This window comes from Oncorhynchus gorbuscha, linkage group LG15 (assembly GCF_021184085.1).
Source record: "Oncorhynchus gorbuscha isolate QuinsamMale2020 ecotype Even-year linkage group LG15, OgorEven_v1.0, whole genome shotgun sequence".
NCBI classification, from domain to species: Eukaryota; Metazoa; Chordata; class Actinopteri; order Salmoniformes; family Salmonidae; genus Oncorhynchus; species Oncorhynchus gorbuscha.
In genome coordinates, this window is record NC_060187.1 from 44,808,478 (window position 1) to 44,824,068 (window position 15,591).

The window sequence follows — 15,591 nt, forward strand, 5'->3', positions numbered from 1 at the left end:
CAATTTTTTTCTTGAAACTAATCACAGTAAGGCACTTAATTGTTACCCAGAAATGATTCAGATATTGAGATTACAACTGCTGCATTGGACTTTTTTCAAAGGAAACCATCTTGAGTTTGATTTAAACCAGCAGAGGGGGTTGTTATTCACAACCACAGGAGAGAGAGACTGACTAAAGGCCATGCAATGAGAGGCCAGGAGTGGGGTACTTCCTCTGTGACATACTTGGAATTGTAAGGGGGTGTGTTACATTTTTTTTTTACCCTGTTGGTATCCCTCCCTATTCCAAATGATAAATCCACAGACTCTGGGCTGACCAGACCCATCATCCCCACACAGCATAGCAGGACTAAGGGAAGTTACAGCCTAGCTCAAATCAGTTCCTTACATTTTTTTTATTCGGCCTATCACAAAAATGTATCTCATTCTGTTATGGGTATTGATACTACCAGTAACAGGTAAGCAGTGATTCTATTTTTATCATTAACACTTCACAATCAATGTGACATGCCTTCAAACTATGTACTGTAGGTAGCCTACTGTGTGGCAGTTTATGGCATTTTAATAGGATTGTGGGTAGCCTTGGGATGGAAACTCATCTGAAAATGTCAGTATTCTACTTAACGATATGTGCATATTTAAATGCAGCCTTAGTTGGCGAAATATGATAGTTTACTAATAGGCTTATAACCTAGAATTCAAATTGAATTTAAAAAAGAAAGAAATTATCATGAAGTTTCCTTACCCTACTTTATAGTTTTGAAATATGTCAGTAATCATGAATGTGAATTCTAATTCATTGTTATTTTTTGCATTTCAGCATTTGCATTTCATATGGAGCTGAAACCAAAGAATGCGCTTTTGAAAGTCGGTGATAGGCATGAGCTGCAATGCTCGGTGAAGGATTGCAATGAAAAGGTTACCATCTCCTGGGCTTTGCTGGAGGACAAGCCAGTGTTTGCGAAAATACACACCTCCGGGTCGGAATCAGTGGCGGTCTTTGACCCTGTGGCGACAGCACACGATGACACACTTCTCTGCAAAGGCAGTTGCGGAGAATCGACCAAACAACAGCGTGCGGTTGTCAAAGTATACTGTACGTCCAATCAACTTAATTCAGAATAAGCCATCATCAGCCATTGTTATAAGCCAATAGAAATGTATAATACATGCTTATAGGTTCTTTATTCATTGTTATAAATATTCTGAATGCTTATGAATTGTAATGCTTATCATGCTTAAATGCTTATACATGAAATTCTAATTTATTCATAAATAGTTTATCAATGCTTTAATAATTATGCAGTGTATTGTAAAGTATTTACTGAATTAAATCAGTCCAGTTGAATCAGTTTTAAATGTACATGCTTAAAGTAGGCCTTTGAATTTGAATTTCAAACACGTGCAGCTGCATGCAATAAGATCGCGATTTGATATTCCAGCATTTCCAGAGGCCCCTGTCATATCAGGCCATGACCGACTTCTCTTGGGCCAGACCAACACTTTGACATGTGAGGTGACGGATGCTTATCCTGCAGAGCACCTGAGGCTTGAGTGGCTGCGAGGAGACAGCGTGCTCCAGACAGATGCAGAGTCTGTTGTGTCCACCTACACGTTCACGCCCACCCACGAGGACAAACAGGCGAGCATCACATGCAGAGCCACTCACGATCAGGAGGGTGTGCCTGATGATGAGAAGACCAAGGAAACCTCTGTTTCTCTCACAGTGCTTTGTAAGTTACTACTGCAGCGTAACTGTTAGGCAAAGGGAAGTTGCTAGTGATAGATTGAAGCATGGTTGACGTTATATGATTAATATCAAATTACCCATATAAGCACTAGATCTTAAAGTCAGTGTTGTTTAGGCAGTTATTCTGCAACGACCAAATGTCATCCATAGTTCACAATTGAGGCCTACAACAACAACAACAACATCATTCATATATTTTTTGTTTTCAGATGCACCACAGATTACGTCAATATCTGAATTGACTGTTGTGAGAGTTGGCTCCAGTCCCACATTGATGTGCCATGCTGAAGGGAACCCCAGACCAGAGATACAGTGGAAGGCCATTGGTCCGCACGGACAGGCTGTCATAGTAGGGCAGAGCGAGGAGCTTGTCCTTACAGAGATGACACTGGTGGATTCTGGTCAATATGAGTGTGTGGCAAGCAACACCATTGGAAACAGCACAGCCAGCATGAACGTCATTGTTGAAGGTAGTATAATAACTACCTGAATTTCTAAAAATGAAAATGAATTTCTCCTTGGTCTTGTATTTTGGATAAGTTCTGTTTGGTGTCACTCTATGATAGTGTAATAGTAAGGAATCATCTTTATAGCTTTGTCTAAAAAGTCTGTTGGGGGGGGGGCAATCTCATTAAAACAACCTCTTAATTAGGGAGCTAAACTTCTGTCTTATGTTATGTATCCTTGATGACCTTCCCCTCTGGTAGCTCCCCCAACAAACACCTCCATCAAAGTAAGCCCAGCCAGTAAGGTGAAAGAAGGGGAGAACGTGACGGTGTCCTGCCTGTCAGACGGAGCTCCGGTGAGACGGATGGTGCTGAGGAGACTCTCTGAGGACCAGGATGTAGCTCTTCAGTCCAGCAACGGCTCCTCCACCTCCTTCACCCTCTCCTCTGCCCTGCTAGCAGACTCTGCTCTCTACCAGTGCGAGGCCTTCAATGAGCACGGCAGCCAGAAAGTCAGCACCTTGCTCTCCGTTGAAGGTGAGATTTAAAAAAAAAATGTATATTTGTGTAACAGGGTGGATTCTGGCGAAATCATAAGTTGACCTTAGGCTTTGTGCAGTAGTTATTGTAACGACTTTGGTAACCAAATTATAATTACATAATTGTAGCGTTGTACATGAAACAATGGCTGGATTCTAATCATGGAAACTGGAAAAATGATGTTTCAAAATAGTTGCCAGTATAGTTAGAGTTTATTACATGTAGGCCTAATTACACCCATGTACCACATAATACATTTAAATGTAAAGTGTAACCTGAAGCTGTACTGTTGTGCTGCAAAAATACTCCTTCAGTTGAACTACAACAATGTTCAGGTAAATCATGTAAGAGACATGTCCTGAAGAAAAGGTGGAAATTTGTCTTAGTCAACGCACTGAAACCCAATTTCCCTGGGGAGAGCAAACTGAGTGTTGAGTCACCAAGCCATTGAGTCACCAAGCCTCTTCTATGTACAAGAGCCCTATAAAAGTGACACCCCAGATAACAGAAATAGTCAATGTTCTGTTCACATGCATACAGACGTTCAAGGGACTCCAATGTGGATTGCTGTTATTTTTACTCCGTGCATGTGTTTTCCACCTCCGGGTTCAATGACATGAGTGGGTTTGAATACAGGAGATACTCAGAGTAATAATTAAAACCATTACCGGTATGAAGTAGTCGATGATAAAGATTATAATAATGATCATGATCATGTGGAGTAGATGGCTCTGGCTAAATGTTCATTGTTTTACCGATTTCTATAATGTTTACCTGCCTTTGTGATGTAGCTTGACTCTTTTTAATATACTCTTATGTTTGCTTTGTTTTTTTTCTGTTGTGGATTAAGTTGTGGCTAGATTTGATTTCACTAAGAGATTTTCTTGCCGGATAGTGAATTGGTTTTAATTGAATTGAATTAACTGAACTGAATTGAACTGAAATGGCGCAGAATCCAATTGAACTTGATTTCTATTCAACTGAATTGAGCAGAGGAGTCATCTATCCTTTCTCCGGTGGCTCTTTTCTCTCAGCGTATCCCCTGGAGGTGGAGATGGTATCGGGGGTGATGGCTGAGATGGGATCCAAACTGGTGCTCTCCTGCCTGGCTTCGGGCTGTCCCCAGCCAGCCTTCTCCTGGAGGAGCATGCTGGACATGCCCGTCCACAGCCGCGCACGCAACCAGGACTCCCTCTCCCAGCTCCACCTGGGCCCACTTGGGCTGGCCCACGAGCAAGCCTACACCTGTGAGGCCAAGTGTGGCTCTGTCATCAAGTCCAAGCAAGCAGAGGTCAAGGTCTTCTGTGGGTATACTATACTTCTTGAGAAAGATGACTTGGCTTTGTTTAGTTCAATGTATTTACTTTGAGTTTGTATGTTATGAGAAGGAAGAAAGAAATGGGCTTAGAAATAAATCAAATAAATGGGCTTGTCATTGGCCACTTTTTACATAAGTCCAATGCCAGTTTGATATAATTTATTACATTTTGTTTGGAAATGTCCAGATGAAAATAAAGTTAATTGGGATTGTTTTGTAATTTGCCTGACACTTGTTCAGTGGTACCAAGGCGTGGCACAATACATTCTAAAGGTTTATGTAGATATAGCAACTGTTTTGCTCGGTGTGGGGTAATGCCTAGGTTCACTTCACTGACTTGGAAAGAGTACAGTGACCCTTTGTAGGAGGTTGGAAGAACAAGCATCCTCTTATGAAACCAAACTTAAGACTTAAAGCCTGAATGATCACTCGAAACCATGCTGCTCTCCCACACAACATGGGCAGAAGTCCAGTTAGTTTTTTTTTGCCGGAATGCACTGGTATCAGTAGTCTGGTTCAATGTGGGAGAGAGATTACATAAAGTGAATAATGATAAAAGTACTCCAGGGTCACTGAAGACTTCTCAAATTTCCCGTTGGTGAAATGTCGAGATTCGCGGAAGTGTTGTCATTGTATTAAAGTGGGGATAAGCGTTAGTGCGTTCTAAGCCCCTGACTCACATGATTCTATGGAAAGGGCTCTTCCACAAATTGTGCTGATTAATGCCTTCCTTACTCGCAGTCTTTTAAAAAATCTGCTATCCAATGGAAATGTGTCAGTTCCCCATATCAGCACGTCACAATCTGAAACACCCTTAATAGCATCTTTAAACCTCCAAAGTGAAGAGTCTACCCTTTAACATGGCAGACTAACTCGCTCACAGCGCTATCTGGTCTCGTGTGCTTTTAGCCCCGTGTTGATATTTTCATCTACACATTTCTCTCTCCTCCCCCAGCTTTCCCCTCGGACCCTATCATCGAGAACCCGGGACCCTTTCTGGAAGACGGGGAGGCCACCTTATATTGTTCTGTAGCCGATGTCTACCCAGCCAGTCACGTGCAGATTCAATGGCTCGATGGGGAAACGGAGCTGCACTCCGGCGTGGGTCGGTACTCCAGTGAGCTCCAGAATGTGACGTCAATGTTGTCTTTTTCGGTGGAACCGGAGGACCAGGGGAGACGGATCACCTGCAGAGTCGGTCTTCAGATGGACGTGGTCCATCAAAGTCGGAGAGAGAGGAAAGCGGCGACTGTACTGGAGCTCCACTGTAAGTGGTTGTACAGAGTCTAGCTCAAATCATGAATTGTTGATGCCCTTGGCCATTGGGTGGATACGTTTCTTGATGGTCCTCGAGAGCCGCTAGGTGGTGCAGGCCTTTGTTCCACCCCAGCATCATAACATACCTGGTCCACTCATTGTGTTCTGAATGGAGGACCATGAACAGTTGATTGCTTAAATCACTTGTATTTACCCTGGGGTGTCCACACACTGCCCTTGGAGCTTTCAATTTAGGGAATCTGTCATGCCGAACTTCAGTCCTTGAGGTGTTAATGGTGGTTGTGTCGTGCGGGTTTCGGAAGCCTTATAACCTATATGTGTTTTTATAAACCTAAACTGAGTCTGATGTTTGCTGTGCAGATGCCCCCAGGAGAACCACCATCACAGTGAGCCCAGCCAGTGAGGTGAAGGAAGGGGAGAGCGTGACAGTGTCCTGCCTGTCGGATGGCGCTCCAGTGGGATGGATGGTGCTGAGGAGACTCTCTGAGGACCAGGATGTAAAACTCCAGTCCCACAACGGCTCCTCCACCTCCTTCACCCTCTCCTCTGCCCTGCTAGCAGACTCTGCTCTCTACCAGTGTGAGGCCTTCAATGAGCACGGCAGCCAGAAAGCTAGCACACACGTTACAGTTAAAGGTGGGTGCCTGGCTTCCGGCACGCACACACCACATTCTTCTTTTATTTCACTACCATGCATTTGTACTGGCAACAACAAGAAACTTTCCCAAACCCCAGTTCGTTTTTTTTTGGTTCTTTAATTTAGGTTACTGTTCTCTACGCCGACAGACCTTTTTGTTTTCACTTCCTGTTTAGTATTGTTTGCTCTCGTGGGTTGGAGCGTGGCCTTTTCCTTGTCATGTCACAGCTGTCGGTATCTAAGAACATGATGTTTAAGTTAGCCATCGGCTGTAGTGTTGTCACACCATGCCACAAGACACTCATATGACACTTAACACTGCACAGGAACTCAACAACATGAAATGACATAACGTAATTCTAGATAATGGTTCTATAGATCTTGTCTCATTGACATTTCACACATTGCTGTCAGTAATTTCACACATTTTGCTCAGCTATCCACTTTATAGCGGACGGTAATGTTATGTTGTGTTGTAAACTGCCAAAAGACTGGATGTCTTATAGTATTTTGCACTATAACTGCACTGCACCATATTCATGTTTGTTTTAAATTTGTTTTCTCAAGGCATTGTCTTCCCTCAGTGTTCAGGTGTGTTCTATTTGACTTTTGTCCAGCACCTCCTAGGAATACAACAGTCTTGGTCTATCCGTCCACTGAGGTTCAGGAGGGCCAAAATGTCACCGTATGCTGTCGCTCTGTTAGCTTCCCCCCACCTGTGGTGGTTTTGAGAAAACTGGACAATGGCACAGAGCTCTACTCCCCGGATGGGAACTTCCTGCTGGTGAACCTTACGCCCAAAGATACAGGCCTATACCAGGTGAATGTGACCAATGACCTGGGCTACGAGACTAAGATCTTCAGCATTAACGTCATGGGTGAGTGAAATGGTTTAGTGTAGAGAGCTCTTTATTTCCCTTCACAGCTTTGAACCCCACGTTCAACTGAGAAATTGGAAACAGGGAGAACGGAGATATCGCTTTTTCCCCAAAACAAACAACAGTGGAATTTGAGAACAGTGAAGCTTTAAAAAGTCAAGAAAATTCCATCCACCCATAACAAACACCGGTGTCATTTGAGAGGACTCGAAAGCTGTGAAAACATAAAATGCCATTTTTGGCCAATATGCCTCGTCCTCACTATCTCCCTGTTCTTCCCATCTTCCCTTTGCCTACAGAGAAGCATTCCAGTCCTTCACCTGACTGGAACCAGATAGTCATTCCTGCTGTCTGCGTGGGAATGATGGTGACCACCACAGTCCTAGTCCTGGACAATCTTAGGAGAGCCAGGAGGAAGGGCTCCTATGAGCTGGCCAAGTGTAAGCCCGGCACTGCATAGACTAGAGGAGTCTAAAACCTGTGGCCCGGGAGCCAGATTGCGGCCCCCACTTGTGCTACCAACATGAACATGTACTGTCTAAAAATGGTTCTTCAGGCAAAATGACTTTAACACTCCTGATGTAAAGACATACCAAGGGACAGACTCACCTGGAGTGAACTCCTGGCCTGAGAGGGTACAGACGAGAAGCTTGCCCATTGTCACGTGTCCAGGCCTTTGGCCGTGTCTAGTCTTGACAGTTCATGCAGCTTTAGTATTCTAATCATAGAGTTCTGACCATGGAATTCCGAACGTGTCATGCGTCTGCACCTACATTTAAATGTGTCTACTGTGTCCCCATTGTGTCCACAGATACCCTTTTCCCGCGCTATATTCAAATGCAAGTATGCATTCTACAAACGGTGGAATAGGCTAAATAAGACAATACACAATAAGTGATGGCAGTGGCTAACTACTCTAGCTAACTAGCCAGCTAACCTCTGTAGCTAGACAGCAAGCTAACAAGCAATACTAAAGGGATTGCAAATGGGTTACCATATCTCTAGTCAAACAAAAAATAATTTGTCTAAATATTAGGTAGTTGGCTAGGATTTTTGAGGCCAGCAAACATGTTCCTCACACGCTAGGAATGTATTTCATACAACTTTATAATGAAAAGGTGCCTCTCGATCTGAACACAATCAGACCACAAAGCAACTTTTGTGCGCCTAGACCCATCTTTTCAATGCGATCTTTGTATTCTGATAGCAGAAGTCGCATGTAAGTGTCCAGTGTAGACACGGCCTCAGTCAAAGGACAGGGGACAAGACCTTATGACCTTTGGAAGTTACTAGAACAGGGTAAGAAATAGAGGCGCACCTTTGTGGTTGGATGTTGGGTCTTCTGGATATGTGTGTATGTGTCAACCATTGACTTAGTGTGTATGTTTGTGTTTTACGGTGTATATCCGCCGGGCCTTAGGTTCCCATTTCTATAGAAACCTACGCAAAAAAACTGTAATTGGTGTAATAATCGAACTGCATCTCACTGTAATTTGCTCCTTTATAATTTCTTGGCAGCTTCCATTTAAACCCATTGTTGTCTAAGTGTTTCACAACAGTAGGATGAATGCAATATGTTACGTTTCTTCAAACTAAATCAATACAATGAAATTAGCAGTGATAAGAAATTGAACTTAAAAAAAGTGAATACAATGTATTGAAATTGCATATATGAACTTTGAACTATATCAGTAAGATGTGTGTCAGAAACGACACTATGGTTTCCCAAGGAAAGGAATAGACAGTGTTGTGGTAATGTAATACAGTATGAAAGCAACACATATTTGCCTCGTTGTTTTGACTGTTATTTAGGTCTCTAATGTGGGCTACCCTTATTAGAACTGTTTGTATGTGTGGAGAGATTGCAATGTGTGTGGGGTATTTTTGTTCCCCACCATTTACTTAACTTTTATGGGATATGAGAGCCGGTTTGGTACGTGTTTAAAAAGCTGTTTAAAAAAAAAAAATCAAAGCCTGTATATAACTTAATTTGTTTTGTTTATGACTGTTCGTAATCACTATTGAAGAGGTGAAAAGTTTTTCCCTATTTTCTGTGAATTGTGTTCGAATGTAAGTTTGTTTCATTATTAATAAATATTTATTTCCATAACTAAAAGCTGTTAATTGAAATAGTAGCTTTGGGTTTTGGGATCTCCTGTTGCAGTGGAAAAAGCCAGAATTAATGGGGGCTTTTGTGTGAGTCAGCATGTTCAGCATGAAGTTCACTTTCAGTTCCTGGAAGTAGTACTATGGGTGCTGTGACTAGTTAGAGCGAAACTCTCTTTCCTCACTTGTGTGATTGTCTCCCCACTTGCAATCCAAGGTGAAGATGGAGAAGGGCAAGTGGATATGAAACATTGAAATTCAAGTTAGTAACAGATTGATCAAGGTTATATGCCTTGTGCATGCTGGTTGTGGGAATAAAATGGTTTGACTATAAACTCAAATCGATGTCTTAACCAATGTACTGAATAGACCACAGCTTTGGGAAAAACTCAACCTCTTTTAGTTATAGTATCTATTCTTAATTACAGGGAACATTGAGTTTCTCAATTACATAGTGAAAAGCTAATGAAAAGAGATCCACTTGGCTTACAGTTCAGAGTCCTAGGTATGGGTTCAATTTCACACCTTAAAGATGCACTCTTGAACGCTTGTATAATTTCAGCCAGTAATTTTGAAAGTGGTGCTCACGAGCCAAAAGGGGTCCCCATTTGTTGTGTACTATGTCATCAAATTGTGTATTATGTTATCAATTTTGTCTGATATGTTACGTCCTGCAAATGATTATAAATTGTTTTTTTGGCAATGAAAGAAAAATGAAAAATGTATAGAATTTTAAACAAAAACAATGATATCAAAAGCAAACAATTATTTTAACGCGAGAGAAAAAATGATTTGAAAACTAATGGAAAAAATATTTTTAGTTCAACTTTTCCAACAACCAACCCTATTGAATCCATTTCGGCTACGCTCTTGCCTACAGTTCCTACCTTTGGTTAGGTTACTAGTACAATAAGAGTTTAAATTCAGAAAAGTTACAAATGTAATCCAGAGGACTTGTGTAAGTGTCATTGTGTCATCATGGTGGATACACAAGTCCCTGGTTTAAATACAATGATGTAGCTAACTGGAAACTTTCGTCATGGGACTAAAATCACAATGGCCTAGTTGGGTGTGACAAGCACTTGGTTTACTAAAAACATGTGGACAAACCATTAGCTACGGCTGGCATTGGCTAGCTACAGGCTTGCAGCCTTGTGATTCATTCCATTTGGCTAGCTAGTCAGACAACAAGATAACCTACTTCAAAATTGTCACGGGTCAATAATGAACGGACATTAGAAGTGTACAGTCTGAAATTATTGACACCCTTGATAAAGCTAAGCATTAATGACTGTATAAAATAAATGATAAAAACCTTAGCTATATTGTATGTTCCAAAAATGTATAATTATATTATTATATACTAATACAATTACTCAGAGATAGAGATTTGGTTTAACAAATAATATTTTGTTTTCTGAAAAAGTCAGGGGTCAAAATGATTGACACCCCTGTTTTCAATATCTTTTAATATCTCACCTTGGAGGATAACAGCACTGAGACGTTTATGAGTTGGTGGGATCTTAGACCATTCCTCCATACAGAATCCTTCCAGATCCTTGATATCCTTAGTCTGTGCTTATGTACTGCCCTCTTCAATTCAAACCACAGGTTTTCAATGGGGTTCAAGTCCGAAGGCTGAGATGGCCATTGTAAAATGTTGATTTTGCGGCCAATTAACCATTTATTTTGATTTGTGCTTGGGGTTATTATGTTGCTGGAAGATCCACTTGCGGCCAAGTTTCAGCCTCCTGGCAGAGGCAACCAGGTTTTTGACTGAAATGTTATTGTATTTGGTAGTAAAGTTAATGATTCCGTTGACCTCTACAAGGGCCCCAGGACTAGTGGAAGCAAAATAACCCCATAACATCAAAGATCAACCACCATATTTTACAGTAGGTATGGGGTTGCTGTCAGTGCATTCTCATTTAGACTCTACACCCACCACTGGCGTGTGTGGCCAAAGAGCTCTATTTTCCTGAAATGTACCTGATACCTAGGGCTCTATTCAATCCATATCACGGCAGTTCAGCTTTACAGCATGATTGAAATGTGCTGACAACGTAAAGGCAATGTTCCCGCGTTATAGCGGAGACTGCATTCAGGGTAAATGCTGCACATGTTGGCGGAATTGGAAATTACATTTACATTTACATTTCTATCACGCAATCTGTAACACTTTAGTGATACAGATTGAATAGAGCCCCTAGTAGGCTGGGGACGTGTCACACAAAACTAAACTGGTGAATCATTGAGTTCCAACATCATTAGTGTCCATGAGCTTCCATGTTCTGTCCTTAAAGTTGGCCATTGACGTCTTGAATCAAGCGCATATTGAGCCCCCATAGACACTGATAGTCGTTCTCAATGCGCTTAATAGGGCAAACAAACGAGGGCGGATTAATGAGAGCCAAGCGTTACTGCTATAACAAGCCTGTATCATGTTCCCAGCTTCTTTCTTCAGCACATTGTCTATTGATTCTCTTTTCCCTTTCCTCCATAATGGCTAGTCACCATGGAAACAGTCCCAAAGCCTGGCTCCAGAAGGAAAGAGGGGTGTCAGGGTTGTTAATACCCAGAGGACAAAGATGTGTGAGAGAGTAGGGGAGGTGCAAATGGAACATTGAGGTCTGTCTTAGAGAGGTGGCAAAGTAAGAGACAAGGTTTCTCCAGGCCACTGCGGTCTTCCAAATGTAGAGAGACCCATTGGAGCGGAGCACCATTTTAGGTGTGAAGAGGAGCTCCTTGGCTGTAGGCCTATTTTGGGATCCAAAGAGTATGGGATAGTAATGCAGGGCTGTTGCTGAATGTGAAAAGAACCAGCAAAGTCCTTCTGTGGAATGAGTTCGTGTTTGCAAGCGGCTCCATTGAGATACATTTTCTGTTGACATTCATGGGGTAGAAAACACTGCTCTTGATTTATACTGAACAAACATATACATGTATCATGTAAAGTGTTCCCATGTTTCATGAGCTGAAATAAAAGATCCCAAAAAATGTTCCATATGCACAAAAAGCTTGTTTCTCTCAAATGTGCACACATTTGTTTGCATCCCTGTTAGTGAGCATTTCTCCTTTGCTGAGATAATCCATCCACCTGACAGGTGTGGCATATCAAGAAGCTGATTAAACAGAATGGTCATTACACAGGTGCACCTTGTGCTGGGGACAATAAAAGGCCACTCTAAAATGTGCAGCTTTGTCACACAACACAATGCCACGGATGTCTCAGGTTTTGACATACCATGCAATTGGCATATTGACTGTAGGAATGTTCTCTAGCTGTTGCTAGAGAACTGATTGTTCATTTATTTAACATAAACCTCATCCAACGTTGTTTTAGAGAATTTGGTAGTACTTCCAACCGGCCTCACAACCACAGACCAAGTGTAACCACGCCAGCCTAGGAGCTCCACATCCAGCATCTTCATCTGCGGGATCGTCTGAGACCAGCCACCTGTATTTCTGTCTGGGGAAGAACACATTCTGATTGGCTGGGCCTGGCTCCCAAGTGGGTGGGCCTATGCCCATAGATTAGCGATTAATACATTTATTTCAATTAACTGCTTTCCTTATATGAACTGTAACTCACTAAAATCCTTGAAATGGTTGCATTTTTATTCCGTATACAGTGCATTTGGAAAGTATTCAGACCCCTTGACATTTTCCACACTTCGTTACGTTACAGCCTTACTCAACAATTGATTTTTTGAAATTCTACACACAATACCCCATAAAGACAAAGTGAAACCAAGTTTTTAGACATTTTTGCAAATGTAGTAAAAATAAAAACAGAAATACCTTATTTCCATACAGATCCTCTGCTATGAGACTTGAAATTGAGCTCAGGAGCATCCGGTTTCCTTTGATCTTCCTCCTTGAGATGTTTATATAACTTGATTGGAGTCCAACTGTGGTAAATTCAATTATTGGACATGATTTGGAAAGGCATACACCTGTCTATATAAGGTCCCACAGTTAGCAGTGCATGTCAGAGCAAAAACCAAGCCATGAGGTCGAAGGAATTGTCCGTAGAGCTCCGAGACAGGATTGTGTCGGAGCTGGTCATTTATGAATGACAGCAGCATTGAAGATTCCCAATAACACAGTGACCTCCATCATTCTTAAATGGAAGAAGTTTGGAACCACCAAGACTCTTCCTAGAGCTGTCTGCCCAGCCAAACTGAGCAATCAGGGGAGAAGGGCCTTGGTCAGAGAGGTTCCCAAGAACCTGATGATGACTCTGACAGAGCTCCAGATTTCCTCTGTGGAGATGGGAGAATCCTCCAGAAGGACAACCATCTCTGCAGCCCTCCACCAATCAGGTTATAATGGAATAGTGGCCAGACGGAAGTCACTCATCAGTAATAGGCACATGACAAATCTTGTATTAAATAATGTGGAGATTGAGCAAATTGAGATGACTAAACTGCTTGGAGTAACTCTAGATTGTAAACTGGCAAAACATATTGATGCAGTAGTAGCTAAGATGGGGAGAAGTCTGTATATAATAAAGCGATGCTCTGCCTCCTTAACAACACTATCAACAAGGCAGGTCCTACAGGCCCTAGTTTTGTCACACCTTGACTACTGTTCATTCTTGTGGTCAGGTGCCACAAAAAAGGACTTAGGAAAATTGCAATTGGCTCAGAACAGGGCAGCACGGCTGGCTCATGGATGTACACAGATAGATAATATTAATAATATGCATGTCAATCTCTCCTGGCTGAAAGTGGAGGAGAGATTGACTTCATCGCTACTTTTTTTTATGAGAGGTATTGACATGTTGAATGCACCGAGCTGTCTGTCTAAACTACTGGCACACAGCTCGGACACCTCATGCATAACCCACAAGACATGCCACAAGAGGTCTCTTCACAGTCCAGAACAGAAACAGATTATGGGAGGCACTCAGTACTACATAGAGCCATGACTACATGGAACTCTATTCCACATCAAGTAACTGACGCAAGCAGTAAAATTAGATTTAAAAAACAGATTAAAAAAACACCTTATGGAACAGCGGGGACTGTGAAGCAACACAAACATTGGTGCACACACACACACACACACACACACACACACACACACACACACACACACACACACACACACACACACACACACACACACACACACACACACACACACACACACACACACACACACACACACACACACACACACACACACACACACACACACACGATAACATACGCACTATACATACACATGGACTTACTACTGTAGATATGTGGTAGTGGTGGAGTAGGGGCCCGAGGGCACACAGTGTGTTGTGAATGTATTGTAATGTTTTTAAAATTGTATAAACTGCCTTCATTTTGCTGGATTCCAGGAAGAGCAGCTGCTGCTTTGGCAGGAACTAATGGGGATCCATAATAAATACAAATACAGCCCGCTTGGTGTTCGTCAAAAGGCACCTAACGGACTCAGACCATGAGAAACAAGATTCTCTGGTCTGATGAAATCAAGATTGAACTCTTTGGCTTGAATTCCAAGTGTCAAGTTTGGAGGAAACCTGGCACCATACCTACGGTGAAGTATGGTGGGGGAAGCATCATGCTTTGGGGATGTTTTTCAGTGACAGGGACTGGGATACTAATCAGGATCGAGGGAAAGATGAACAGAGCAAAGTACAGAGAGATCCGTTATAAAAAGCTCAGACTGGGGCGAAGGTTCACCTTCCAACAGGACAACGACCCTAAGCACACAGCCAAAACATCGCAGGAGTGACTTCGGGACAAGACTTTGAATGTTCTTGAGTGTCCCAGCCAGAGCCTGGACTTGAACCTGATCTAACATCTCTGGAGAAACCTGAAAACAGCTGTGCAGCAACCCTCTCCATCCAACCTGACAGGGCTTGAGAGGATTTGCAGAAAAGAATGCGAGAATACCCAAGAAGACTCAAGGCTGTAATCGCTGCAAAGGTGCTTCAGCAAAATACTGAGTAAAGGGTCTGAATGCTTATGTAAATGTGACATTTCCGTTTCTTTTGGTTGGGGGGGGGGGGGGGGGGGGGTTATAATTATGGGTTAATGTGTGTAGATTAATCAGGGAAAAAACAATTGAATCCATTTTAGAATAAGGCTGTAAGGTAACAAAATATGAAAAAAGTAAAGGAGTCTGATTACTTTCAAAATGAACTGTATAAAGACTCTTTAAATTATACCTCTTGATTATATCTGGAGTACTTCTCCTATCCTATCCGGTGTCCTGTGTGAATTTAAGTATGCTCTCTCTAATTCTCTCTCTCTCTCTTTCTTTCTCTCTCTCGGAGGACCTGAGCCCTAGGACCATGCCTCAGGACTACCTGACATGATAACTCCTTGCTGTCCCCAGTCCACCTGGCCATGCTGCTGCTCCAGTTTCAGTTCTGCCTGTGATTATTATTATTTGACCATGCTGGTCATTTATGAACATTTGAACATCTTGGCCATGTTCTATTATAATCTCCACCCGGCACAGCCAGAAGAGGACTGGCCACCCCACATAGCCTGGTTCCTCTCTAGGTTTCTTCCTAGGTTTTGGCCTTTCTCGGGAGTTTTTCCTAGCCACCGTGCTTCTACACCTGCATTGCTTGCTGTTTGGGGTTTTAGGCTGGGTTTCTGTACAGCACT

At 42.3% G+C, this 15,591-nt stretch overlaps 1 protein-coding gene across 1 annotated transcript; it reads left to right on the top strand.

Moving 5' to 3' along the window:
* The first annotated feature begins 270 nt into the window (after positions 1-270).
* On the top strand, positions 271-7,289 carry LOC123997361 (vascular cell adhesion protein 1-like). The gene is given in 11 exon segments (XM_046301501.1): positions 271-458; positions 821-1,096; positions 1,443-1,733; positions 1,960-2,220; positions 2,458-2,733; positions 3,771-4,040; positions 5,010-5,321; positions 5,693-5,968; positions 6,587-6,685; positions 6,688-6,847; positions 7,147-7,289. Coding segments are annotated over 10 exon segments (2,223 nt in total). The 5' UTR covers positions 271-415; the 3' UTR covers positions 6,807-6,847; positions 7,147-7,289.
* The last annotated feature ends 8,302 nt before the right edge of the window (positions 7,290-15,591 follow it).